The 26722-nt window shown below is 50.6% G+C and overlaps 1 protein-coding gene and 1 long non-coding RNA gene across 3 annotated transcripts in view; one reads left to right on the forward strand and one right to left on the reverse strand.

Moving 5' to 3' along the window:
- Positions 1 to 26722, forward strand: part of LSP1 (lymphocyte specific protein 1) — a 48739-nt gene that overhangs the window by 8621 nt on the left and 13396 nt on the right. The window contains exons 1-7 of one of the 2 annotated variants that reach the window (XM_032111276.1): positions 3300 to 3463; positions 16241 to 16393; positions 18559 to 18648; positions 21870 to 22053; positions 23022 to 23153; positions 26310 to 26353; positions 26526 to 26607. In XM_032111276.1, the coding sequence (XP_031967167.1) occupies positions 3405 to 3463; positions 16241 to 16393; positions 18559 to 18648; positions 21870 to 22053; positions 23022 to 23153; positions 26310 to 26353; positions 26526 to 26607 (744 nt within the window). In that variant the 5' untranslated portion in view covers positions 3300 to 3404. Of the gene's footprint in view, positions 1 to 3299; positions 3464 to 16240; positions 16394 to 18558; positions 18649 to 21869; positions 22054 to 23021; positions 23154 to 26309; positions 26354 to 26525; positions 26608 to 26722 lie in introns of those variants that run through there. The other variant, XM_032111275.1, reaches the window with a different exon arrangement.
- Positions 597 to 4645, reverse strand: LOC116445125. Its single transcript, XR_004240660.1, has 3 exons — positions 3782 to 4645; positions 3620 to 3690; positions 597 to 2951 (listed from the first exon to the last, which is right to left on the reverse strand). It is a non-coding gene; the product is annotated as an uncharacterized LOC116445125 (long non-coding RNA).

Consider the following 26722-nt stretch of genomic DNA (forward strand, 5'->3'; position numbering starts at 1 on the left):
GGACTGGCCCTCGCAGTGACTGTGCTTTGGGGCTTATGCTGATGCTGGTTTACATCCCAACAGTATTGGAGAGAAATGCTGGAGTTGTATTTCCTCACTAGCAGGACTAGAGTATTTTTGTTCTTTTTTTTTTCCCTCTTGACCATGTGTGAGCCTTCAACTGATTTTGCAACTAGTCCTACATAGCAGAATGATTGTGTAATTAACGGGAACTGGTGCAGCCCTATCTCTCTGGGACTCCAGCCCTCCTTCCCACAGTGACGGAGGCAGACCCACTCTCTCTCCCAGCATCTCACCTCCTCTACTTTCCCTGCTGCTGGGAAAACTCCAGTGCCACTCAGGGTTGGCTGGTGCCCCAGGTCCTGTAGTGGGGTGGTGTTTTGCTGCAGAGATTTATGGTGGTTCTTCTATCTTAAACTGTGCCAAAAAATAACAGATGAATTAATTCTTTGTTTTTCTTCCTGTGTCCACTGTACTCCTACCCACTTCCTGGTGGGAGCAGAGGGTTTGTTTCTGTGAAAGGATCCGAGCAGCTGTGGGACTGATGCTGACCTTACTGTTCCTAGATACAGGGTATGATTCACACTGATGCACGTGGCAGTGAGAGGCAGGAGAGGAGAGGGGACCCAAGGCGCCTCTGCACTCTAAAGCTATGGTGTGGGATTTCTCCTGCACTGCTCTTTCTCTGTGGGCACATCTTTTGTGGTTTTGAATAGCGGGTTTAAACGCTCCCTGCCCCACAGAGATGGGGATAGGGACTCTGTCCATGTGTCACTTAGTGCACAGTTCCCTCCCTTCTTGCAAGCTGGGGGTCCTGCTATGCTCTCCTCTCCTGTGGTCCTGCCAGACCCTGCTGATGTTGGAGGAAGAATGAGTTTTCTTGTCATATTTAATATCTTTCTCAAAGATGAAAGCCAGGGAGAAAGGCAGGAAGCCTTCCCCAGAGGTCGAGTGACCCAGCCACCTTGAAAGATTTTTCCAGGCAGAGTTCAGTACCAGAAATTTCTCTCCCTGGGAGCAACACAGAGCTCAGCCTGCTGCCTATCGCAGTTAAGGGACACCCTTCCTCACTGCTTCACTTCTGGTGTTGCCAAATTATCTTAGCACCTCAGACCAGTAAGAGCTAATGTCATGACCTCTCTCCGGTCCTGCATTTCATCATCCAAGCACGGTTTCTGTCAGCCCTGTTCATGGAAAGCCCCATCTCTGAGAGGCAATCAGTCCTGGAACTGAGGTGGAAGTCTGCCAAGTGCTTTCAAGATGAGGAGCTCATGCTGGCATCCTCCGGGAGTCAAACCCAGCGTGAAGCCAAGGCTCTCTTGCTGGGGGAATTAACAGCTTTTCCCTCTGCCCATTTACACAGAGAATCTCACCTCTGATAGGTAGCAGCGTCCCTTTGCCTCCAGTAGGCTCCTGCCTTCTCCTGGTGACAGTGGCTGCATTCTTCCTTGCCCCTCCTCAGCTCCCTGCGGATTATCTGGAATCTCTGCCTGAACGAAGAGTGCTTGCAGTGATTTCACCCAACCCCAAGTTGCTGCTGGCCCATGGCTGTGAGCTACATCTCTGCCTGCCAGGGCTCCTTCAAGTTGCATCCTTGCCTGGCTCGGACCATGGGAGTCAGTGGCAGGTTTGGGCCGATTCTCTCCAAAAAGAAAACCCTGTAGGTGCTCACTTCATTTCAACTCTGGCCAACTGTGGTGAGGTCAATAGGAATGTTCACATGCTTAAACCTAATTACTCCTGCAAGCACTTGCAGGGCTGGGACAAGCTCTTTTTTAGCAACAGAGATCTTTTGTGGTGGATCTGTTGCATCTTCTCACTGAATTTAGAAAGAAAAATATGCAGCGTGATATCATCTAAGCAGCCCACAGAGTGAGGGTGGCATCAATGTCTGTGCTTTGTGGTTTTTGTTGTTCATAATCACTTAGGTGATGCTTAGTAAATACCTGCAGGGAAAAAAACCAAGCTGTTTTGAAATGAAGAGACAGTGGAAAGGAGGGCAGGCACTTCCTTTTTTTTAATTGAGATTTCTTGGTGTATTTCACGGGCAACTTCCCCATTTCAGCTTACCAGGCATCAAGAAACATTTCTGCAGAAGTGATTGAAAGGAAATGTGTAAATGAGATGAGAGGGACCGAAAGCAGAAGGAAGGTGAGGGTCTCAGCAGAATGGTTCCATCCTAACTGCTCCCATTTCGGAGAGAGCCAGAGGAATATTCCCACTTACCTTGGGGAACACGGGCAGGCTGTGCCATGAGCACCATAATGTGCAAGTATATGGCAGGCCTGGAACTTGCTAGGTACAAGTCCAGGCACCTGTTGGTTTGGCATGGTGAAGGATCTCTTTTCACCCCAAAAGCACGTGGACAAAGAGATGCAGGTTAGGGAAAAAGACTCTTTTGTTTTTTCTTCCCAAGACTATTCCCATGAGGAGGTAGCACAAAGAACAACCATCTGAATATGTGGCAGATGGGCATTTTGTTTTAGCAGGTGGCAATCTTAGTCCTTCATCAAACACTCACACACTTCTTTAATCCCCTGAAATATCAGTGTTTCATGGAGGCAAGCCGTATTTAGCCAGATTTTTTTCCTCTTGCCCAATTTGATGGCTAAGAAAACTGAGACATGAGCAAGTTGGTGACTTGGGCAGGTGAGGGGGAATGTTTGAGAGCAGAAGCAGGGTGTAGGCTGCTTGCCTGCCTGAGGCTGCAGCTCTGTGGCTTCCCCCAAAATCCAGCTGCTATCTCCATCCCAGGAGAACATTATTCTCTGGTGTGGCATTTCCCAGTGCAAAGCCCCTTTCATGTTAATCTGACTCTTGGCTCACCTTCGGACGTGTGGGGACTGTTTGGAGGCGAGACCTTCATGCAAGACTTCTGCTGTGAATGGAGCGGGAGTGATTAACAGCCCGTCGAGTGCAAGTTGCCAACCTGGATTTCTGCTCCCTGCTTGCTTTGTGTATAATCAGAAAAACAGTGTTAAAGGTGGGAAAAAACAGAAAAAAGAAAGGCGGGGGGGCGAGGGGGGGGGGGAGAGGGGGGAGAGGATGAGGGGGCTGGCGAAGATGAAGGAGAGAGAGAAGAGAGTTAAAGCCAGGACAGAATCCCCCTCGCAGGGGAGTGGGGAGCGCCGGGCTTTGTGCTGCGGGGCCCGCCGGCGGCTGCGCTCCCAGAGATTCTCCCGTGACACTTCCACGAGGCAGAGGGGGAGGAGGAGGAGGAGGTAGAGGTGGAGGAGACAAGCCGGGGGTGTGGAGCAGGGGGGGCTAGCAGAAACAAAAGGAAACCAGCTGCAGAACTTCCTGAAGGCGGAGAGGGGGCCGCGGGAGCGCGCAGTGCCGGGCGGCTGCCTGCGGCGCTGGGGAGGGGGCGGCTGCGGGACCCTGCCCGCCGCGGCTCGGCCACCATGACCAGCGCGATCCTGAGGAGGAACTCCAGCAAGCAGGGCCTGCAGAACCTCATCAGGTGAGCGCCCACCTGCCCGCGGGGATCCGCTCCCGGCTCCGGCTGGATGTGCCCGCGCCGAGGGGCGCGGTGGGGGACGCCGAGGGGGGAAAGGGAGCGTGTGTTTCAGACCGACCGTCTTCGTGTCCCTTTAAATCGGCTGGATTTCGTCCTTACCTTGGTTTTCCAGCAGATCTGATGCATTGGAAGGAAGGATAATAGATAACCCTCCCTCTTCTCCCCAAAAGCTGTATGAGAAAAGCAGATTTGAACTTACTGATGGCTTTTCCAGGAGCTCACAACTGAAATAACTGAGCACAACTGTACTGTGACACTCACCTGAGCCGCTGGTTTCCCCTCTCCCTGCAAGGAGAGGCTCAGTACGTGGCTTTTTGTGTCTCCTGAGTGCTGAACGCTTCTGCCTAGAAAAAGGGTTTTTCTTTTTTCCCCGCAGGAACTGTACGTTGTGCACGCTGTGATGTGCGTTTTTAATTCAGAGATCAGTAAAGGGCTGGATCCTCCCAGGGCTGCAAGCTGACACTGCTCTTTTTTTCGATTTAATTGATCACAATAGTGCTTTGAACCTTTCCCTCAGAGTATAATTGCCAGGGCAGGGAGGTGGATGGCTCGGTTGGGTTTATTCCCGTTTGTCAGCCGGCGCTGAGCCGGGGAGGATGGCTACATTGTCTCCTGGCTTTGGGATTCCCGGCCATGCGGTCACTGTGCTCTTCCCTGAGGGCTGAAGTTGCTGCTTCCCTCCATGAGTCTCTGGGATCCATCTCTGGATGATGGTGGTGTGCCATGCTGATGGCTCTGACTGGGCTGAAGAGAGGCACTTCTCACCTCTTCATATTTAATTGAGCAGCTGGATGGGTGAGAGATGGAATTAGGGAGTGCTGGACTCACATTTTGCGTCTTGGGTGCCTCTTGGCTCCCTTGCCAGCTGTGTCTGCTGGTCTGCAGCTGAGAGGTGGAGGATGTCATGGTGGGGTTTATTTCACCATGTATTTTCCAGTCAATTTGGGGTCTCCTTGGTTGATAATGCAGCCTCTAAACCTCATCTCTCAAATAAGTTCCTTGCCTTGGAAGGGAAATGCGTGCCTGCAGCCCATCCAGTCCCTGCCACTCTCTCCCCTTCTGGGCCCAGGGAAGTCGGCAGAAAAGCTCTGACTGGTTGCACAGGCTCCTGGGGTGGGAAGTGAGCAGGAGAAGCTGACTCCTCTCTGTTCATCTTTTGTTTGGCCTGTTGGACCCATTCCCTGGTCTCAGCCCAGGGGGACTGGGATCTCAGTTACATATCCCTGTTTCAGAACAGGGCTTTGTCAGGGGCTCGCAAGGGGTAGGGAAACCTCTGTGGGTGTGCAGAAGGCAGGGACAAGCTCTGATTTGGGGCCAGCTGGTACAGAGGAGGGCCAGGCAAATGAACTGGGGTGGGAATTGCCTGCTTACAGCTGGGTGGCAATTTATTTTGCAGGGTGACAGATGGGGGGAGCAAGGGCAAGCACATGTGCTTCATACACAGTAAAGGGGTGTCCAAAGAACTGTCCTCAGTACAGCCTAAACCAGGGTGTTTTCCTGTTCTGAATGGCATCTCCAAGTTCCTCCTGCTGTCCCAGAGAGTCCGAAGGGGCTTTTTTACAAGGTAACATTTTTCCTCAGTGGGGTTATTACACTTAACCTGATTGAGGTTTAGCTTTGTGGCTGTATTTTACAGAACTGCTTACAGATGAGGAATGGAGTGGGGTGTGAGGGATTTCCATGGTTTACACACAAAAAGCCTCACTCATGTTCACAGGATTCAACAGCAGAACAGGCAGGATATGTTCCATACACACCATAGCCTGTTTTGCAATTGTAGTTCTCTCCTGGAGCAGTTTCTCCCAGAGATCCTGAGATCAGCCACGGGGCTGGCTCTGCAAGCCCTGCCACCTCATCTGGAGGAAGGAGCTTCCTTAGTGAATGGCTTGAGGCTCCTGGCTTGAAGATATGTTGATGTCAAGATTGCTGTGCTCTGCTTTTTTCTGTCCCAAGGTGACTGCAACAGAGTGGTTATGCTGTGTAGGTCCTGGGCTCTTCTGGTGTGTCCGGGTGCTTTGGAGACCTGGAGCACACAAGTGAAAACAGCTGCTCAGAGCCATATTCATGAGCCCTGGGGATATCAGTGTTGTGTCAGGATTTACCTGGCTGCTCCTGCTGCAGGGCATCAGCAGGGACAACCAGGGAATTACCTTCTCTGAGCATTGCTCAGCTGCGGGAGCTGCTTGCCAGCTGTCCAACAGCTGGGTTAAGGGTTCCTGAGCTGAAACCAGTGTAAGTCCTGTGGATTTTGGGTTCAAGAGCTGACTCCCATTGCTTTAAGCATCCTGCCTTGTGCTTGATACAAAACCCCATCATTTCAGACAAAGGGGCCCATGGGCGAAGCATCACCCAAACATCAGTTCCAGGAGTCAGATTTACATGAAATGGCTTTTCCACTGACTGCTGACAGGCTTAGTGCACACCGTGCTCTGGAGTGGTTTGGTGTGCTTGGGAGCACTAGGACGTGTTGGAGACACACGGAGGCCCAAGCACTGAGCCAGCACTTTGGGAACCATCTTTCACCTCTGCCCAGCCAGGAGGTGAACTGGAAAAATTAGCCCTCCTTCTTCCTCAGTGGCTTTGCAGAAGGTGCAGGCAGGGACGTTCCTTTTACATCTGAAAAGCTGGAGGCTGGAAAGAGCCCAGGGTTAGGTCTTGCAACTGCAGAGCACGAGTGGCTGAGTAATTACCTGGGAAAGGTATGAGAAGAATGGACAATTTCAGGGCTATCTACCTTCCCTGCTTTGCCCCGTGTGCCCAGGCACTCCCCTCGTCCAGCATAGTTTCTCTATCAGGATATCACTGGGGAAATATTTCTCCCTTTGTAGCACGTTTACAGTGATGATCCCTCACACGCCCACAAGACTTTGTATTTTTTTAAAGTCCTCTCCAAACATGAGCTGCTTTATCTTGTTATCACGATCTCTTTCTCCTTATCCTTCTAATGAATTCCTATAAATAAGATAGGGATCCAGCACCTGTCATGTCGATTCATTCAGTTCATTATCTGCTCCTGCTGGAATTTTACTCTCCCTCTGTTTATCGAGCCTCAAGTGTTTCACAAAAGAATATGGCTGTTTAATTAACCTACAAATCAGCCTCTCTGTGAAGCAGCTGTGCTGCTCCTTGGAACTGGATTATTGGGCCTCTTGGTTGACACTGCTCCCACGGAGTGCTGTGGTGGCTTGCTGCAGTTGTGTCCCCATCGCTGGGCTGTGGGTGCCTGGCTGGGGCGTGCAGCTGTGGGGGGAAGCGTGCATGCAGATGGATGTGAGCTGGAAGCACTACCTCTCTTGTCTCAGCTGGTTTGGTTTTTATCCAGCATGTGGGTGAATCTGGGGTGCCGTTAGGAAGAGAGCTGTGATTTGTTCTTGGGGAAAAAGGACAGTGTTCTTACACGCTCCAACACCCTGTGCCTCCCAGCACAACAGGGACCTGGTCCAGAACAGGGGCTCCAGAGCATGGTTGCTGCACAAGCAACAAATAAACCAGTGTCTCTAATTATGTCTTTGCAGTGCCATAGAGCCTGAAGTGCAAATAATGCTGTGGGAAAAGGGGGCTGAATCTTGAGGATGGAAAAGCTCAGGGGAAGAAAACAAGTCAGAAAATTTGATCATGGGATAGAGCTAATTATTTACTCTGTAGGATGGGATTTTTGCTTTGTTATCTTCTGTGAAGTCATTAACATGGGAAGCCAAAATGTGAGATATGAAATGAATCTTGCATTTGTGTTTTGGCCTGCTATATGTGATGAGATGCTTGCCACCTCCAGCTGATGCCAGCATTCATGTCCTGGCGCCCATGAAGCAGCTGCAGGGCCTCTTCTTTCTCCTTAAAACATGTTCAAGCAATGCTCTTGGTGATGCTTAAGAGTTCCTCAGCACTAGGGGTAGCTTTAAAATTCCCTGGACTCCTTGAATTTTGGTGTGTGTCAAGAGTGTAATATTTAGTTTGATCAGAATATGGGGACTGTGCCCAGCTCTGCAGGATGCCTTCCTTTCTGCCTGCACTCGATGTTTCCCAAAGCTTGCCAGGATGTGTCTCAGCAGGGAAGACGCTACTCCAGTGTTTCTGTCTTGACCTCCTGAGTGCTGAGCTGGGAACAAGGAGCTTGAAGCACTTGGGAGGGCTGGATGGTGTTTAGAAGGGGAAGAACATTTTCTGTGGGGTGGGGGAGTGTGTGGTTGATGCCAGGACGTGGTCTGGGCACAGTTTGTTGCCTGGGAGATAGCTACTGCCTCCAGGGGCTATTGCAGCACCACTTTGCTTCAACTCCCTGGCTCTTGGATAGGTGTAGGGAGCGAGGAATTCTTGCTGTGAAGATGTGGGGCAGCTCTTTATGGGGAAGATGGGGAAACTGAAACATGTAGGAATGAGCCAGTAGCAGAGCTCCTGCGTGGGAGGAGGAGGGAAGGATACCTGCATGGGGACAGTGGCCTTCATCAGTGTGATTCATGCTTTGCAATGCTGCCTCAATGTGTCATAAATAGCCTATGGTGCTCCTCTTCTTGAATCTTCCCTATTTTGATGTTTTTATTAGTGGTCTTCATTTTCTTTATCCCTCTGTGTCCCCTCATCGTGGCCAGGGCAGAACTGATGGACACCTTTGCAGACCCCACAGATGGAGGGCGGATGGGAAGGGAGACATGAGCAGAGGCTGCTGGCAGGGAGGAGTGTCCAGGAGAGCCCTTTGGGCCAGTCTGATGGCATGCCTGGGGGATTTCCACATCCCAGGGTGGCTTCTGTGGTGCCAGCTGCTTGCAGAATGATTCCACCATATTTTGCAAGCCAGGAGGAACCTGGGGATTTGCAGCCCAGCTGAGCTGTGGGGCAGGGTGAGGGTAAGGGCTAAGCCAGGGTGTGGTGGGTAAGTCCCTCCCTGAGTGCCTTGTGGGGTGCCCACCCTCAGCTTTCAGTCCAAGGATAGCAGCTCATCCTATCTTTCCAGCTGAAGCATCTCACCTGGCCCCTCTGAGTACTCTGTGGATCCATTCCCAGATTTTTCCAGCCCTGGGGTTTGTTTTGTCAGAACTCCACCTACCAGTGACCTTTCCCAGAAACCAGTGCATGGGTTTTGTTTGCCTTTAGCCTGGCCTGACTCAGAATTTTACCTGCTCTCAAGCAATTGGATGTTCAGGGCCTGAACTTTGAGCCCATGGAAATTTTGGGAAGCTGTAGTGGGCCTTTGAGCCCCTGAGGGCTGCAGCCACAGGTTATTGGCATCCTCTGATGGTGTGGAGAAGGACCACCATGTGTATCTGAGCGTGGTTCAGCTAGAAGGGGCACTGGATGGAGAAGCTGAGGCCTGAGGCTTTGCAGCTGGGATGGTGTCTAAAAACTAATTTTCAGCTTCCAGATCTATTTTTCTCCTTCTCCTTCCATTTCTAACTCTTTGATGGAGCATCAAACAGGCATGAAATAGTAGCAGCACCATCCCTCAGCTCCGTGGAGGGCAAAGGGCAACTGGGGCAGCCAAGTGCCTCTGTTGCACAGCAAGAAGCTTAGGTGCCAGGCCCTCAAACACAGGGTTGTGGGATCAGTATCTTGGGGCAAAGACTTTTTCCTGATGAAGGTGCTGTGCCTTAGCGCAGCAGGGACTGAGGGCTCGCTGCTGGCTCTGATTCCTGCTGCAGCACAGCTCGTCAGCGGTGGCCACGAACGCAGAGAGCCTCAGCGCTCCCAGGGAGGGGAGCAGCGCGTTCCATGAACGCAGAGAGCCTCAGCGCTCCCAGGGAGGGGAGCAGCGTGTTCCATGAACGCAGAGAGCCTCAGCGCTCCCAGGGAGTGGAGCAGCACATTCTCACGGCCTCCCTGCTGCCTCCTCGGCCAGCAAACCCCCTGCTGCTGCTGGGGGGACCGCCTCACCCCAGGGGCTGCCAAGTGAAGGCCAAGCCAGCTGTGCTGTAAGAAGCACCACGCTGATACAAATCTTGCTCTTAATCCCAGTTTGAAGCAGGGGTAAGGTGATTGCTCACCTTTCTAGGCTCAGACTTCTTTCCAGCACGAGTGTGTCAAGAAGGATGCTGGCTGACTGGCCAAGGCAGAGAGGCTGTGGAGGCTTGCTTGCCGCTGAAAGAAGAGAAAAATAAAACACAAAAGCTGGGTAAGGCAATCTGCGTCTCTTTGACAAGTCTATTTTCTCCTCTGACATGCTTCTCCCTTGCAAAAACAGAGCCCAGACTTCCTGCCCTTTAGAAAAAACCCTCCAATTCCTTGAACCTTAGCGTTGAGATGGAGACACCGTGAGAATGAGCCACGATTCGAGGTTGTACACAGCACTGATTTCTCACACCTACTGAATGCAGTGGAGTGCTGCCAGGGCTCGGGCTCCAGCCCTTTCCTCCCCCCTGCCAAATTCCTGACCGGTGATGTTAATACCTTATTGCACCAGCCTATCTGTGTGCTAAGGACCCATGGTCCTGAGGGTGCAATTCATCATCTTGGAAGGGGTTCGTTTGGATTCTGTCTGCTATGATTAAAATCAATAATAATAAAAAGAAACAGTTGTTTCCACTGGTTGCCTCATGCCTCTCTGAGTGGTTGTGCATCACCTTATGGTGTCTGGAAGCACGGGGCATTCCATGTACCTTGTTGGAGCCGCTGCCCTGTGAGTGACAGGAGGGGACACACGCAGCTCATGATGAAGGACCAGCCCTGCCTGCGTCCCTCCTCCAGGGTCTGCTCCTACCATTTGCCACCAGCTTTCTCAAGTGTGTCTTGTTTTGCTTGTGGAAGCAGTAAATTACCATCTTGGGGCTTTCTCTGCCTGTCATGCCACAGTGACAGGTCAATCGTTGCAGGGGGTTTAATGAAGGCTAAACTAGACAAGAGTCTTACATGTGGCACTTGTGGTGCATGGCTACACCATCTGCACATCCTTCTCTGGGCAGAAACAGGATGTGCTTTTGCGGAGGAAATCCAAGATCTGTTGAAAAAAAGAAGAGTTGCTTTTATTTCTAAAAGGGAGATAGGTCTCTGCCATGCTGAATGTGGCTTTCCTTCTGTTTCTGCTTGATGAAAGTTTGGGCTGTATCATACTCTGTTCAGATGCCTTGGTGTGTCCTTACCACCCCATACGTGCTGCCTTTCCACACCCCCAGTTCCAGTGGGAGGTGGGGATGGGCTCTACGGCCACTCCTGGGTGTGAAGCAGCTCTACCCTGCTGTTCCCATCCTGAAGGTGACCCATGATTTATGGGAGAAATGGGGAGATGTGGCTGAAACTGCACAGCTACGTGTGGGGTGGGGAAGCTTGGTATGAGAAAAAGGCTGAGGGTGAAGCACACAGATGCATTTTTTTCCTCTCCCCCTGCCCCCCTTCTTGTTCAAACTCTGTAGCCTGGACTCTGAACAGAGTAATGCATCTGAGGAATTACATGAATGTATGGGAGGGAGAGGCTTGTGGAGTATCTCTGGCTGCCTTTGACTGACATGCTGCCGTTTCAGAGCTAGAATAACTCTCCTGAGGCAAGGCTGAAATAAACTTCAGGCTGTGACATAATAATTCTTGATTTTATGTCTTTTCCCAGTCTCCCTGTATCATACCGCTATCCACACGCTCTTCCTTATTCAGTGGGATGATGACCCTGCCGTAATCTTTGCTATCCAGCCACGTTACTCCTAAGCCATGGAAACCCATGACTTCAGCGGTGGCCTGACACCAGTGGTCCTGAATGGCATGAGTGGAGGCATTATCTGCGTATTTCAGCGTACTCGACTCAGTCACACACAGCCATTATATGCATTAAATTAATACGTGATTAATTTTTTGGCAGAAGGTCAAGTGGGCGAGGGAGTTGCAGCCTTCTGAGGGTGTCGTCTTCCCCTGCGTGTGGCAGGGTGAGCTGCATGTCTCCTGCCAGCAGTCAGGGCCCTTTATAAATGTGTGATAAATGCAATATGAAATAAAGCCTGGCAGCTCTGCTCGGCAGCAGATGAACTTGTTGACAGTCCTAGGCCGTATTCTGCACTGATGTTGTATCTGGCCCTGTGACAGGGCAATGCAGGCTGCAGTGGGTTCCATGGAAGGGGAAGGTCCCTTGTATTGGTTTCTGGCATTTCCCTTTCCCTAGACCTCAACAGAGCAGCAATGGGATGGCTGCCAGTGGAGGCAGGGCTGCCCTTCCCAGTTCTTCTCTAATTCATGCAGCCCCATGGCTTCCAGGGGGTATTTCCAGCTGTGGTGGACGCTGGGTTTTTCACAGGTGGTGCGGCAATGTGTCTCCTGGGGTTTCACATGGCTCCTCCTAAATCCTGTTCCCAAAACCTCTTCCCTCTTGTATCCTGGCTTTGCAGGGGCAACCTACCCAACAGAGGCAGCAACCAAAGCCACCACACTCCTGGCCTCATATCCCGGTGAGCGCAGGAGCCAGGAATGTCCAGTGTGCTGGTAGAGGGTTCCTGAGTTTTTCTGGTGCAGGTCTGTGAAGCCCAAAGCCTCTGGGAGGCATTTGATTTTCTTTTCTGGAATTAGCTTTAGTGCTGAAGGTTGGGTTTGGGCCAGCAAAGCTTCCTTTGAGCCATCAACCATGCAAAAGACTCCTCGAGTCTGCAGAGTTTCCCTTAAACACAGCTCATCTGGTGCCAGAAATTTCCCTTGCCTGAATATTAAAATCTTCTCAAGTGCCAGTGAGGAATTACCCAAAGGAAACGTGACCTTCCCAGCCATGCTGGCTTGTCTGGAGAGGGCGTTTGTGGCCATGTGGAGCAGGGCACGCAGAGTGTGGGTACCTGTGTTGCTGTTCTGCAGGAAGAGGTGTTTTGTAGCACACACAGAAATAAAACCCCTCCCTTGGCTGGGGGTCCAGAGGGAGGTGAGGTCAAGAGCTGGATCTGAAACAGGCAGCTGGCCCCAGTCAGAGCAGAAGTCCAAGCATCCCAAATGCTTGGCAGGCAGTGTCTGTGGGCACAGCTGAACCAAGGTGCTTTCAGCTCATCCTTACACCTGCAGGATGTCCCCAGGAAGAGAGAAGCCCCTTCCACAAAGTGTTTTTGGCTCAACCAGGACCTCCAAAAGGTGTTGGTAGAGATGTAGGGACCGTGTAAGAGAAATGACCCCGCCCTGTGATGAGCTCCTGCTGGAGCAAGTCTTGCCACAGCTCTGGGCTGCTGGGGCCACTGAGGTCTCTCTACCTTTTCTCCTCCCTTCTCCAGTCCCACTAAAGTTTGTGTAAGGGAGTGAATTTCCTTTCACATTGCATGAAAATCCCTCTGTAGAGGGATTTTATAAAGGCACGTGGTTGGATGCAGGAGCGTAGCACGCTGTAGCTCATCTTGCAGCTCCTCAAGCTTCGAGTCTTGCTTTCCATCTCCCTATCCTGTGATGGGTGAAATGAAGTTGAGAACTCTTGGTCCCACAGGCAGCTATGAGTCTGCTTCTTCCCCAAATATCCCCAGCCTGGGACCAGCCTGGAACAATGCTGGCTGGAGGTGAAGATACGTGGGATCAGCCTGATCCTGAAGCACTGGGTAATTATTTCTAGAATTGGGAAAGATGGTTGTGAAATAGCACTGTGGGCTGAGCATGTGGAGTTACTGAATGTGGTTGTGAACAATTAGAGCAAATGGGAGACCATGGCCCCGTTTTAGTAAATGGAACCATTTGGAAATTAAATCTTTCCACCTTTTTGCTTCGAAAGGCAGTTTAACAGCTGACCCCCTGCTCACACTTGTGCTTGTCCAAATTGAAATGGCACATTTTGTCTGTGGTCCAACAAACCCCTGTAGCTGACCCAAACACAAGGACTTTGGCAAGGCTTAGTTTCTCATTTGCTTGTGTTTTTTTGCTTCATTTTGTTTTGTTTGTTTTTCACGAAAGACAAATATTTGTGCTGCTAGGTCAGTCAAAAAGTAATCGTCCTTTTTTCTCTGCTTGTCAGTGTGATTATTGAACCCCAGCGCATCACTTATTAAACCTCGCTCCCCTACCAGCCTGTTTGAGCATGACAGAGAGCTCAGAATCTGAAAATAAACTGGGTTTAGCTGTTTGCTGGAGGGTGCTGGTATTTTTGAATCTGTGGGGGCTTTATCTGCAGCCCTTACTGCTGAGCGGAGGCATGGTGTTCCCAGCATTGCAGCCCCCCCAGGATGCTCAGAGTGTTTGAGCCACGTCCCAGCACAGCAGCGGGTGACCTGGAAGCTGGAATTGCTCTGTGACAAAGCTGGATTGCTCTGTGGCAAAAGGAGCTGGGAAAGTTATTTCTCCGCTTTTGCAGAAAAATCCTTCTCCCCAAAACGGTCGCCCCCGGCTCTGTCCTCAGCCTGTTCAGAGGATGCAGGGACAGAATAGCGAGCCGGTGAGGTCATGGGGAGAGAGTTAGTCACATCCAACTGGGAAAGGGAGAGGGCTGCCAACCAGTGTTGCTCTCACAGTGTGGAAAGCTCGTGTGGTTCAGAAGGGGACCCCCCCTCCAGGCTCACTAGAGCACCCTGGCCAAGCTGGGGGTGTTGGTGCAGCACTGCCTCTGCAGCAGCTTCCCAAGGAACTGGAGGAGGGGGTGAAAGATTTTAATTGAAATCTAAGTTGTTCTGGCATAAATGTGGACTTTGATTCTTGTAACTGGGGTGATATGGGCGAGAGGGGGTTAAGAGCCTTTCTGAATTGGAGACTATCTGGGGCTGTCGCACAAGGGAGGGAGATCATGGCAGAGTTTAATGAATGACTTCATTTATATATTAAAAAAAAAAAAAAAAAAAAACAACAACATGGTGGCTTCCTGCCAGGTCCACAGACAAGGGTTTCTATGGGAACCTGAGGAAAAATAATAAATAGGAGTGTGGGATGAGTAGGGAAGGGAGGAGGGGAGCCCAGGCTGTGGTCTGGGTCTGCTTTGTTCCTCATGGAGACCAAGGTGGCCAGGGGCAATGAGGGGGTAAAAAGGGGAAGAGCTGAATTTGGTGCTTGCAAGAAGACCCCACCCAAACTAAGGCAGGCAATAACTACAGAGCAGTGGAGCATTCTCTTGGGCTAGTCCTGGGGTCTGCTTTGTTCCCTGCTCCTCTGTGGGCACAGCAGGGATGGGTGACCTTCCCTCTTTGGTCTCACAACCTGGCTTTGCTGCTTTGGGGCAGGTGGGAGTTTGGGAGGGCAGTGATTTGGGCTCATCCCCAGCTTCCTGACAGGGTGATGGTGGGACCACTGTGCAAAGGGATGCTACTGGGGTTAAGCTCAACAGTCCTGTGGGCACTGCAGAGTACAGTAGGCTCTGAGTGAATCTTCCCTGGAAAGGCTAACAAGGTTCACAATGTAAAGAGAAAGGCTACATTTTTCATCAATTAATTCCAATGGGCTTTCCCCCCCCATTGCTGGGAGAGGGGCATATCTGTCATGAACCTCAAAAGAAAAGAGCTTTATGATGAGACTCATGGTGAAGTGAGGCCCTCTCACGTGGTTCACAGGCCAGACTGTGGGCAAAGCCAAGCAGGTTGGCAGAGTGGCACTCCTGGGGCCAGCTGAAACCTGCCCCTTGTTCACTCAAAATGGGCTGAAATAAGTCTCAGCTAAGGCATTTCTGTTTGGGTTTTTTCCCCATTTTCCTTTCCAATCTGAGTGATGTTGCACTGTATCTCCCATTGGGCAGGTTCATCCTAAGAGGACTGCAGTTCTCAGGGTGTGCCTGGTGGGGGGAAATGCAGGTTGGGCTGGATCCTGCTGCTGGTGGGAGATTGACTCCCCAGCTCCCATGTGTGTGCTTTCCTGAAAAACATTTCTGTAAATCGGCTTGAAAAGGCCTGGGGAAGCAGCCTTTGAGGACTGTTTTGGACCTGGCTGAGCCAGGGGTGAGTGGAGTGAGGAGGCATCTGCCCCAGCATCAGCCCTGGGTACCGCGAGTCAGACCTGCCCAGCTCCAGCTGCCATCACAGGCCCTTTGGGTGAGTGGTGGCCACCCCATGGTGTGCCCCCTTCTGCCTCAATCTCAGCTGGTGCCACCAGTGCCACAGGAGCTGATCCCACGTGGGGAGCGACTGGACTGGTGTTATCACCAGAGAAGGAATGCGGCATCCGCCTTATCGCTTCCTTGGGGATGCAAGAGGCTGTTCTGCTGACAGAGGCATGATTATCCAGCAGTGGAGATGTCTGGGAGAAGCCAGGGCAGGTTTTTCGTCTCTGCAGGGGTGGAAGGAAGCCAGGCAGGGCAGAGCAGGACACAGGTGCTGCCCTCTGCCACTGTTTCCTTGGCTCCTGGTCAGGCAGGAGCAGCTCAACTGCCCGAGGAAACTCACCCCCAGGGTACAGATCCTGCCTTCCTTGGGCCAGAGCTTGAGAAGCGGGTGTTAGGTACCTTGCAGCACTGCAAGACCCTTTACAAACCCTTCAGAAATCTTGCAGCATTGCAGGATCATTTGCAAACCCTTCCTGGGTTACAAAGCCATTTTTGCAGGGAATGCTGCTTTCCAGTGGGCTTCAGCCCACAGGAAGGTGGCTGGTCCGGGAGGAAGGGGGTATGTACCACGTCTTCCTTCTAGAGACTTGCAGGCTCTCCTGCAGCCCTCTCCCAGTCCCTATGTCCCACCTTATCCTTGCCCATTGGTCAGTCCCACTGCGGAGCTGTGCGGATGGAGGTGAGGATGCCGCTTTGAGGATCACTGCTCATGGTGGGAGCACTCCTCTGAAGAAGGCTCCTGCTTGCTGGGGGTAGCCCAGACACCTCAGAGGATTGTTACCAGCTTTCACAGGACTGCCTGATGGCATTAAAGATGGGTTTTCCCTCTGGCTTGGCAGGCTGACAGCGCAGTGGAGCGTGGAAGATGAGGAGGAGGCGGCGAGAGAGCGGCGGCGGCGGGAGCGGGAGAAGCAGCTGCGGTCCCAGGCAGAAGAGGGCTTGAACGGCACCGTCTCCTGCTCGGAGAGCGCGGCTCTGGCACAGGAGAACCAGTAAGAAATACCCGCGGATAAGTCCTTCAGCAACACACTTTCAGCAAACTTGCAGCACTTGCACTTGCAGCAAACCCCTCCTGCAGCCACTGAGTGTGTGTCGCTGTTGTTTGGGGTGGTTTGGGGAAGATGGGGAAGTTCTCTAATAGGTTTGGGCTGGGGGATGTAGCGCACACTAGCAAATAATGTGTTTTCTTGTTTGGGCAGAAAACCCCAGAAGTCCTGCTTTGATCTTTCTCTTGGCTGGAGGCTGGGGGTTTTACTGCCCTGAGAGTTTACACTGGGACAGCTTGGGACAGGCTGGGCTCTGGCAGAGAGTCCCCACTGCCAGTGGGTTCAGTGCCTGGTTAAATTTCAACTTGGGAGTCATCCTACACCGAAAATAATGGAGTTTCCTGATACATGCAAAGACAGACGTGCCTGAGGATGTGATGCAAAACCCCAGGCAGATCACGGTGCAAGCAATCACCTATCCTGGCTGGGCCTCCCACTTCTCCCTCAGAGGATGCTGCCCTGGCACTGGGAAGCATGAAGCAGCCCCTGAGCTGGTGCAGTTCACAGCTTCAGGGGTTAAAATTGTGCTTTAATGGGGCAGGTCCTAAATGGAAATAGCTCAGGAGGCATTTATGGAGATGCTGAGCTATGTGCTGTCAAAGAGGAAACATCTGGAGAAGGGATAGGATGACATCCCCAGGATCCCACGCCACATCCTATTGCAGCCTTCCCATGTCCATGGTTCAGCAGCCCAGATGCTGTGCAACACTGGGGCTAGCACAAAAACTAGTCTGCACTCCGAATTGCCAAATCCTTGTCTCAAAGACCTCAGTCTTACCACTATTTATGTGTTCAACTTATTTTGAATCTATTGAGCACTATAGAAAAGTGGTGGCAGGATTTGGGGTTATTGTCAGAGAGAAGCAATATCTTCATTTTACTGGAAAAATAGAAAAAGTTATTTATGAAAACCTATTCTTTTTCCATTAAAAGATCTTTTTTTTTTCGAGATACAGCCAAAATTATTCAGGACTTTTTTTTTATTATAAAAGCATTGCAAAACACGTTCACAATCTTTTGTGGAAATACACACGGTGATATTCCGCAGACAAAACCTCTGCAATCTGCTCTAAAAGCAAACAGAAGGTCTGGAAAGTAATAATGGCCATTAGCTTTTCCAAACCCCCCTTCACGTGGGGGCTAGGAAATAATTTGAAAAGGTGTTTAAAACAGCAGATGAGATCTCTGGTCTCTGCTTTGCTGGGAGGTGCAGTGAGCAGCCGCAGGCCCAGAGCAGTGTGCAGCAGCCCCAGTAACCCAGCTTGCAGGCTTCAGTCCTGCTGGCATGGGCGCAGCCACCCTGCTGACCCCACAGGACTATCAGCCTTGCCTAAATTTGAGTACTTATGACAAGAACAACTCCTAAAATTAAGGGTTTTGGTCCCTGCTCCATGCTGCCTAAGCTTGCTGGGCCAGGCTCAATCAGAAGGATATTTCTTCCTCTCTGGCCATTCCCTGGTTTAGTTTAGAGCTGCTGACAGCCACCTGGGCTTGCTCATGCAGCCAGGGTCAGCCCTGGCTATTAATCTCCTGAAAAGCTTCATTCTCTCTTGTGTAAATACTGCCTCCTCCTTCCTCTGGCTCTTCTCCTGCTGGGACTGATCCTATCCATGTCACTCCCCTTAGTTCAAACCCACCCTTGCATTTCCTTGGTCCAAAGGGACAGAGTGAACCTCCTGTTATCCCTTGCCCCCACTAAAGAAAACCAGAAATAGTCTGGAGAACAGAGGGTTTGCAGGAAAGACAGGAGTGTGCTTGGAGCCAGAGGGATGGACAACATCAGCTGACGTGCTGATGATGAAGCTGTGCTGGCTTCATGCTTCTCCTGGGGTTGTGTTTGCAGAGGGACACAGGGAAGCAACCAGTTTTCCAACAGCATTCAGCTAGTCTCCCTTGCTCCCTGGGAGCTTTCCTGTTAGCCTGAGCACACATTTGTGACCAGAGCCACAGATACTGAAATGATTTTGCCTTGGCTGTCTTCAACAGTGCAGCTCACCCAAAGAAGAATAAATGGAATAACTGGAAGGAGAGAAGGACTGTGGCTCTTTCAGGCCAGGTTTAGGCCTTTTTGCATGCCTCTCATGCCAATTTTCCTTCTTGCTGTGTTTCAGCTATGACTTCAAGCCATCTGGGACTTCGGAGCTGGAGGAAGATGAGGGGTTCAGTGACTGGTCCCAGAAGCTCGAGCAGCGCAAGCAGAGGTGGGTAGGACACAGATGAACCAAGGGGAGGGGTACCCACATCCCCAGCAAAGGAACTGTCTCTGAGGAGGGGTGACCAAACCGGGTCAAGTCTAGCACGTGTAAGAGTGAGGCCAGAGGCCGGAACATCAGCAGGGCAGAGCAGGCCCTGCACCCGTGGGACAGATGCTCTCCGCCTGCCATTTGGGCTAGCAGGGAGGAATGGCCCAGGGATGGCCCCAAGCTTTGGGGATGTTTGGATTGAGCTTTGTGCTCCAAGCAATGGCAGCCTGCCAGGATGCCTGGGTTTGGAGGAGTGACAACAGCAGATTTAAGCCACCTGAGCTGCTGCAGGGGCTGAAATGGTCTCTAACATAATCCAGGCCAGCCTAAAAAGCTGTTCTAAGTTATTGCTGCTTCCTGGCTCATGTCAGCATAGTGGGTGTTATGGCCCCAGCCCACCTTGTGCCTGACTCCTCTTTGAGCAGGGAAAAACAGGCAGCAAAGAGCCCTGAGAGGTGCTTGTGTGCCAGCTGTTTAGTCCCCATCTCCCGTCACTCCTCCCTTGCTGAACGAAACCAAACTCCTGCCTTAACCACTTCCCTTGGACACCATCTACCTGCACATGAACTCTGTGACTCAGCTGTCTTGGCAGCTTGATTTTGGAGGGAATTTTTGCTGTAGCCTTTTCTTTACCCTGAAGAATTCTTTGCACAGAGAGGTGGTGGATGTCCCTTCCCTGGAAACATTCAAGGTCAAGTTGGACAGGGCTCTGAGAAACCTGATCTAATTGAAAAAGTCCCTGCTTATTTCAGAGGGATTGGACTAGATGACCTTTAAAGGTCCTTTCCAACCCAAACTATTCTATGACTGAAAAAAATGCTTAAGATTAATATTTACTGCTAAATAAATAAAAAGAGCTCAAAGTTTTGTTACTTTTCTCCAAACATTGTGGCTAAACCACACTGCAAGCTGTACCTTTGCAGCCCTGACCCCATAAGCACTGCCTAAGTATCTCCAAGGTCCAGCATAACATGATTACAACATCTGTGGGAGCAATTAGAAATCATCTGCTTTTCAGTTTGCTGCCTCTTATTCCAGCCCCCTTTACAAAGAGCTTTTCTGGAAAGAAAGGCTACTGCTATTCCCTCCTTGGCCTTCAAAAGAGAATTAGTTAGAATTAACGTTATCCTCTCCAGGTATTTCTCCGTGGGTTTTTGTGTGATGCTTGTCTTTATCCTGTAGCTGGAGGGGAAGGTGCTGAACAGGGGAGGTGTTCGTGGCAGGTGAAGCCCATCAGTGAGAGGTGGTGCTTTAAAAGCAGGAGCTGTAGCTGAAAGGCTACTTGGCTAGAGACTGGTTGGGAGAGGGAGCTGAAGGGGCTTAGACTGTGGGCTTGCTTCCTAGCAGGAAGTTGTGCCCTATAAAGTCCTTTCAGCAGCTTTGCTCTTGGGGACCTGTTTCATCCAGAGGACGAGCTTGGAGTGTGGTGTGAGCACAGGTGGGTTGTGTGTCTGCCTGCAATGCCCTGTGCTGTGGTCAGGATTTCCCAACTCCACTCTCTCCTTAACTGAAGATGGAGCAAAGCCTGGGATTTAAGTGGTGGCTGTGAAAGGGTGAATGGAGACAGCTGCTCTCTGTTGGATGGACCTAAACCAGATCCTGCATCCCCTGAGGGCCTTGGTGCTAAGGCACGTTTTCTTTGTGGTTCTGGCTCTCCTCTTTGAGGTGGGAGATCAGCGCTGTCAGCTGTGTGCAAGAAGGTGAAGCTGTGCCAGCCTAGCTCTGTCCCATACAAAATTGCTGTGCTGCGAAAGGTGTCCTATAGGCTGCAATGTGTTTGCTGGCCTTAATTTTTAATATGAGCTTGCACTTGAGCTGGAGGTACTGCTGGCATCCTGGTGGAGAGCTGCTGGCCTTCTGGGCCTTCAGAGCCTGTTTGCTCTTGTGAGAGGATGATGAGAAACAAGTCAAGTGAGCCAGCATATACATCATGTTTTTCCCCGTGTGGCCAATATGGAGGGCTGGATGGAGGCTGACCTGTGAGCTGCCTTCCCAGCAGCAGAGAGGTGGGTGGAAAGGTCTTGTTGGAACTTGTTTTTGTGCTTTGGTGCTGGCTGCTGAGGGAGAAGCAATGAGTCAGGCAGCCTTGCCCTTTGGCAGCTGCCTGCTAGCCAGCTCTCTAGCCCTGCTCTCTCAAGCCAGGCAATTTTCTAAGAACTGGGTGGGAGGAGAAAGCTGTCTTTTGGCTGGGGAAAGTAAGATGGCAATAGCAGCTTGGTGTGTGGCTGTGAGCCAGTGAGAGTTCTTGGGTTCTGTCCTCCCAGTGCCCAAAGGCATGGGCTGCTCTGCTTTTGTAAAGCTGATTGCATAAGCATACTCCTGGGTCTCCTCTTGCAGCCTCGGAGACCTGGAGCAATTCTCTTGCAACAAACCCATTGTGGTTTTTTAAACCCTTAAGCCAAGGGATGACCCCATCTGCTTTGGAGCTCCTTTGTTTTGCTGGCCTATGCGATAAGTGATGTGAGTAGAAGTGTAATTTTTTCCAGTGGGCAAAACTAAGGCTTGGGATCTGGTGTCAATACAGGGTTGCTTGTGAAGCACTGTGCTTCGTGCATGAAAAGATTCCAGGGGAGTGGCTCTGCAGCCTTGCCCTAGAGTTTCGTTTCAGCTTGAGAAGCATGTTCATGTGTTGTTGGTTGGATCCTCCTCCAGCAAGAGACTCTGTTAACAAAGAGGATGAGTTTAGGCAGAGAAGGGCTGTGTTTGGTTCCCCACGTTGAATTGATGCTGGGAACTGTGGGGGCAGCATCAGATTTGTGCTTGTGCACAGGACTGCAGGATGTGCTGGTTCACCTGGGATTTTAGCTGTGACCAGGCAGGGAATTGAGCCAGCATCACACCATGGTAGCAGTGCCCTCTCTGCCAGGGGTTTGAGCAGAGGGCTCTTCTCTGCTTTCCTGTGGGTCTTGCCCATCACGATGCTGGTAATGTGCAGATACCTTCAGCTCTGCCACAGCTCTTAGTTGAGCTGGGTCTTGGACATTTGAAGTGGGGGAGTGAGGTGTGACTGCTGTTACAACTGGGTGCCTAGAACTGGCTATGAGCCCTGGTGTGGAATACCCAGCAAGCTGTAGGCTCAGGGAGTGATAAAATTGGATTTCTAGAGGTCTGAGGTACCTCATGGTGTCTGTAGGCTCATAACTGTATTTTTCTTCTTTGATCTCTCCCCCCACCTCTAGGTCTCCAAGACAGTCATACGGAGAAGAGGACAGTGGTGTGAGGGAAGCTGAAGTCAAACTGGAGCAGATCCAGCTGGATCAAGAAAGCCCGGAGGAGAACATGGTTATCAGAGAGGAGGAGAGGCTGTGCCAGAAGGAAGAAGAGGCCCAAGAGCAGGAGGAGGGGGAACAAGCTGAGCAAGAGGTGGGATCAGGAAGAGCTGACCTGCTTTCCAGAGGATGGGTGGGAGAGCTGATGCTGGAGGCTGCTCTCCCATGTCTTAGCTTACCATTGCTGCTGGAAGTTGAGCCTACATAGACATTAGATGTGCTTTCATGGTGTAACCTGGGGCTGGTGCCACCCTTGCCTGTGTGCTGTGCCTTCTCGTGGTCACTGCAGGCAGCCTCTGCCCATCTGTGAGGGTGGTGTGTTTGCTTCCAGAGTTTGTGGTGGCTTCACCATGTCCCTGCCATATTGAGGAGGAAAGTGTTAATTCTCTGTGGCTTGGTGGGCACTGAGTAGCTTTACAGGAGAACTCAAATCTGAATTATATTGCTTGTTTTTCTCTCCCCAGCCTTTATCACACCTTTGGAGCACCTTGTCTTGATAGATCTCTGAGCCTTGCATTGCTCCCAGCTGAGGTTTTTTTCTGTTCTGATAATTCCTGGTTAAGGGAGGAGAGAGAGAGAGACAAAGCTGGAATTCAAATGGTGTGCAAGTTAGGGGGCTAAGCTTCAAATATCATTCGTTGTAAATGGATTTTGACTGTCTGGGCCTGGTAAGATTTTTGCGTTTGAACTGCGTATTACTCTTTCCAACCCTTTATTCTAAAGACAGCTTCTCTCTCTCTCCTTTTGGCCTCTAAATGAGAAATCAATGTTTTCCTACCTCAGTTGTGGTAAGAGATCTTTGTAACTGATGCAAGGACCCCTTTTCATACCATTTGGGAATCTTGAACCGTCAGAATTTCTGATTTCTGCCCTCCCTTCCAAATGACCTATGAGCTTCTTCCTGAATGTTTCCAAATTAGATAATGTTAAACTCAAAGTTTCTGTGCTTTTGTGTTTATTTAGTGTAAAGCAGGAAGCCTGGGAGACGGGAAAAATCACTGTTGTTGCATAATAAGCAATTTGACCAACTCACTTCCTGGCTTGTTCCTTTTCTGGACTCAGGAAAAGAAGAGAAGGAGAAATGATGGGGAGAAAGAAGAAGAAACACCAGAGAAACGCCAGAAGGCCCCAAGTGTTGCCAGCCTGGAAGAGGAGGAGCTGTGCTCTGACCACACTGCAGTGTGCTCCACAAAGGTTTGTGTTCCTGGGGCCCCTCTGGATGCATGGCAACCATCACAACACCCTACTAATGATGAGGAAAGATTATCCAGGGCTTACAGCAATGTGGGGTGTCAATCCCATTATCCCTTCTGCTACAAGCTGAGACAAACCGCTTGAGCCACTTGCCTTGTCTTTCATGGCTGTCAACCCCCTCTCCTCCTACTTTGCCTTCTTGAGCTGTTGGAAGCTGTAGCAATCCCTCTAAAATTCCAAAGTTCAGTGATGACTCCAGGGAGTATTGTAATACTGAGATACCTGTGCTTTCAAATTGTGAATTTTGTTAAAGACTACACAAGAACCTAATGAAATTTCCCTTCCAAAGGGAAAAAACCCCAATCACTGAAACAGTGGCATTTCCCTATCTTACTGAGAACAAAATGAATGACTTAAGTTGTTTAAACAAACGGGGATTCCTGATCTCTGAAGCATTGTGTCCTTCTCAATCACGTCTGTCTGCATTGATGCTCTTGTGAAACTTCCATTACTAATGCCACCTGAACTGCACCTTGTGACTTGTTTTGCATTTACTACAAATCCTCAGTTCTGCACGTGTGTTCTTGAATACAGTAGATATGGATAAGTGATTCTGTACTGAATGGGTGTTTTTTTTGTCTTTTTAAGCCCTAAGCTTTTTGATTGTAGCAGTGAGGGAAATGGTGAGGAGTCTGTGTAGCCTGTTAATCTGCTGTTAGTGCTATCTTTCCTTTTTTTTGCATTTAGTTTTGTGCTATTTGCTGCTTACTCAGTATTTCCTGACGGGGGATGATTGTATGAGTACTTCCTTTTGCATTGGTAAATAGATGGCAAGAGGAAGGTTTCATCATCTACAGCCATCAGATTTTCACTCTTAATGGAGAATCCTTTTTATAGTCAAATTAAAAGAGAGGAGACAGGGTGGGTTCGGATGCAGGCTCTGTGCTAATGCCAGGCTTGAAAAGTGTGGTGGGGGTAGCCAGAGCATATTCCTGAAGTGGGACTGGTGGGAAAATGCAGAAAATGCTTTCAGCAACTTTTATGTGCTGAAACTTCTGTCTTTACAACCCCAAAACACACATAGCTTCTTGACTTCAGCTTAACTGCTGCTGCTAGGATTAGCCCAGGGAAAGGTTTAGAAATAGTCTTTCTGTTTCATAACAGTGATGTCAGAGCTCACCTGCACACTAAACTGGATGTAAAGCTGTTTGGGAAAAATCTGGGCTTGGAATCTTTCCAAAGGGAGGATGATATTTACACCCCAGCTAGCCAGGCTCTGTGAACACTGAGAACTAAACACACTGGCCACCAAGAAGGTGTTTTGGCACAGGAAGCTCAGCAGAAACCCTGCTTGTAGTGGAAAGACAAAAGTGTCTGCAGTTGGTGGTGTGTTCCCCTGCCAGATGTGGTTGGTGGAGGCCGGGTACACATTTGGGGCAGGCTGATGTTGGGTTGTAGGGTGATGGGCTGTTTGGGGCTCAGAGGGCCAGTGTGGCCTCAGGGCTGAAATAGGGGTGTATGGAGGCAAGGGGGAAGTCTTGTACCAGTCCTGTTTTGTCCTAGGCTGCTTGTGAGCCCTGAGTTTTGAGGCTGGCTGAGTGAGCAAAATTTCTTCTGACCTTCAGAAAGTGCTTGGGACCAGGGAAGTGCACAATTCTCACTGCAAGGAAGTGCCAGGGGTGGGGGGGGGGGGGGTGCTCCAAATAGCAGAGTGGAAGTTTGTTCCTACCTAGACTGTTATGCTGAGATACATTGCCACTTACAGCTTTTTCTAGTCCCAATTTAACCTGGTGCTCATTTATGACGTTTCAGAAGTGCTTCTGTGTGGTTTGCACCTGCACACCATCTCCCTGGCAGGGTTGGCAAGGCTTTTTCCTATTGACATGTACTTGTGGCTGAGAAGCTGAGGCAAAAATCTACCAGATTCCTCTTTCAGGTTGGTGCTGTGCCCTGTGAGGTACCAGCCTGCCCATCAATGAGCAAGGTGGTCAGCCCAGCCTCTGAAGTCATGGCTCAGAGGCAAGCAGCAGCTCCTGCAGCACCAAGCAAAGGAGTGAGCTGACAGCAGGCAGACAGCCTGCCCGGCAGACAGAGCTGGCTGATGGGCTGCTGCCATGCTGCTGTGGGGGGACCCTGCAGAGTGACTCTCCCCAGGTCATCTCTATTAGCCAGGGTTGCACTGTTTGGTTGTTCTCTAATGGGCCTCGTGCTCTTGGGCACAGCTGGCAAATGTGTCCTCTATGTGACACTGTCTTGTCTTCTGTTTAGCTAAAATTTAGCACTGGCATCCTGAAAGCTTCTTAAAGGATCATTTAGTGCTGTTTTTTATCTGCTAACTTGGTAGGTGATGTTTCCTGTGGCACAGGCAGCAGTTTTACAGGGGGAGAAGGCTCCTTTTTACTTGGTTGCTGCTCCTTGACTCTGTGGGAGCTGGTGTTAAGAAAGCCTCCCCTTTGGCTTCAAGGTGAATTTTCTCTCTGTATGCTTGTTTTCTGGGGCATGAAAGAGTTGCGAGGTTTAGCAACGTTTCAGCATTCCTTTCCTACAGTGGTTGTGCAGTGTTTGCTTGCCTTCCTGTCTTGGCCAAAGAGTTATTGCACAGGAGCCTCTGGTGCAAAACTCTTTCCTGATGGCTTGACATGAAGAGCTGCCTTGCAGGTGGCTCCATGTGCTGATTTACCCTGTCTGTGTGCTTCTCTGGCGTGGATAAGTTGACCTAACTCATGCCTATGCTGCTCCCATGCTTGGCTTCTCTTCTGCAGATGTGGCCTCTAGTTTTCCCCCTCGTCTTTCTGTACTTGCCATTTCCCCTTTTGTGTCTGGTTAGGAAGCCAAGGGTCTGAGAGAGACCTTCTCCTTCAGCAGAGGGAGTAGAGAAAATGGTCTTGGTTGGTGTTTCAGCTGTCAGTCAATTTACACGTTGTTGGTTTGCCCCTGAAATTGGTTGGGATTCTCTTCCCCTGCTTGGAAAGGAGGAGGAAAGGGAATGCTCACTGTCTCTCTGATCAGTAGGGGAACATGGGGGCCGAGTGAGGCATTTCTAACCAAAATATGGATGAGGGGTCAGGGCCAAGAAAGGGTCAGCTAAGGTGACCTGCATCCATCTGAGGTCCCTGGACAAAAGTTATATCTTTGTCTTCTTTCTCCTCCATTCAGATCACAGACAGAACCGAGTCGCTGAACCGCTCAATACAGAAAAGGTATTTCTAGGGTTGGCCTCAGGGTAAAGCAGGTCACTTGCTGCAGGTGGAGATTGTCAGCAGGTCCTGCTGTGGGGAGGGGCAGGAGTGGCAGGCTGCCTGTGGCCCTCAAAGTCCTCCCTTCTGCCTGAGGCACTGGGGGAACACCTTAATCCTCCTCTCTGTTCTGCAGTAACAGCATAAAGAAGAGTCAGCCTCCTCTCCCTGTGTCGAAGATTGATGACAGGCTGGAGCAGTACACACAGGCTATTGAGGTGAGTTGCTGTGTTGTCTCTGCCCCCACCCTCCCAAGAGCCCTCTTTGCCGATGTTGCTCTCTCAGCATGCCTCTTAGCCTTACCATCTGGGAGATGACAGCTAAATTGTCTTC

This window comes from Corvus moneduloides, chromosome 6 (assembly GCF_009650955.1).
Source record: "Corvus moneduloides isolate bCorMon1 chromosome 6, bCorMon1.pri, whole genome shotgun sequence".
In the NCBI taxonomy this organism is placed as follows: domain Eukaryota; kingdom Metazoa; phylum Chordata; class Aves; order Passeriformes; family Corvidae; genus Corvus; species Corvus moneduloides.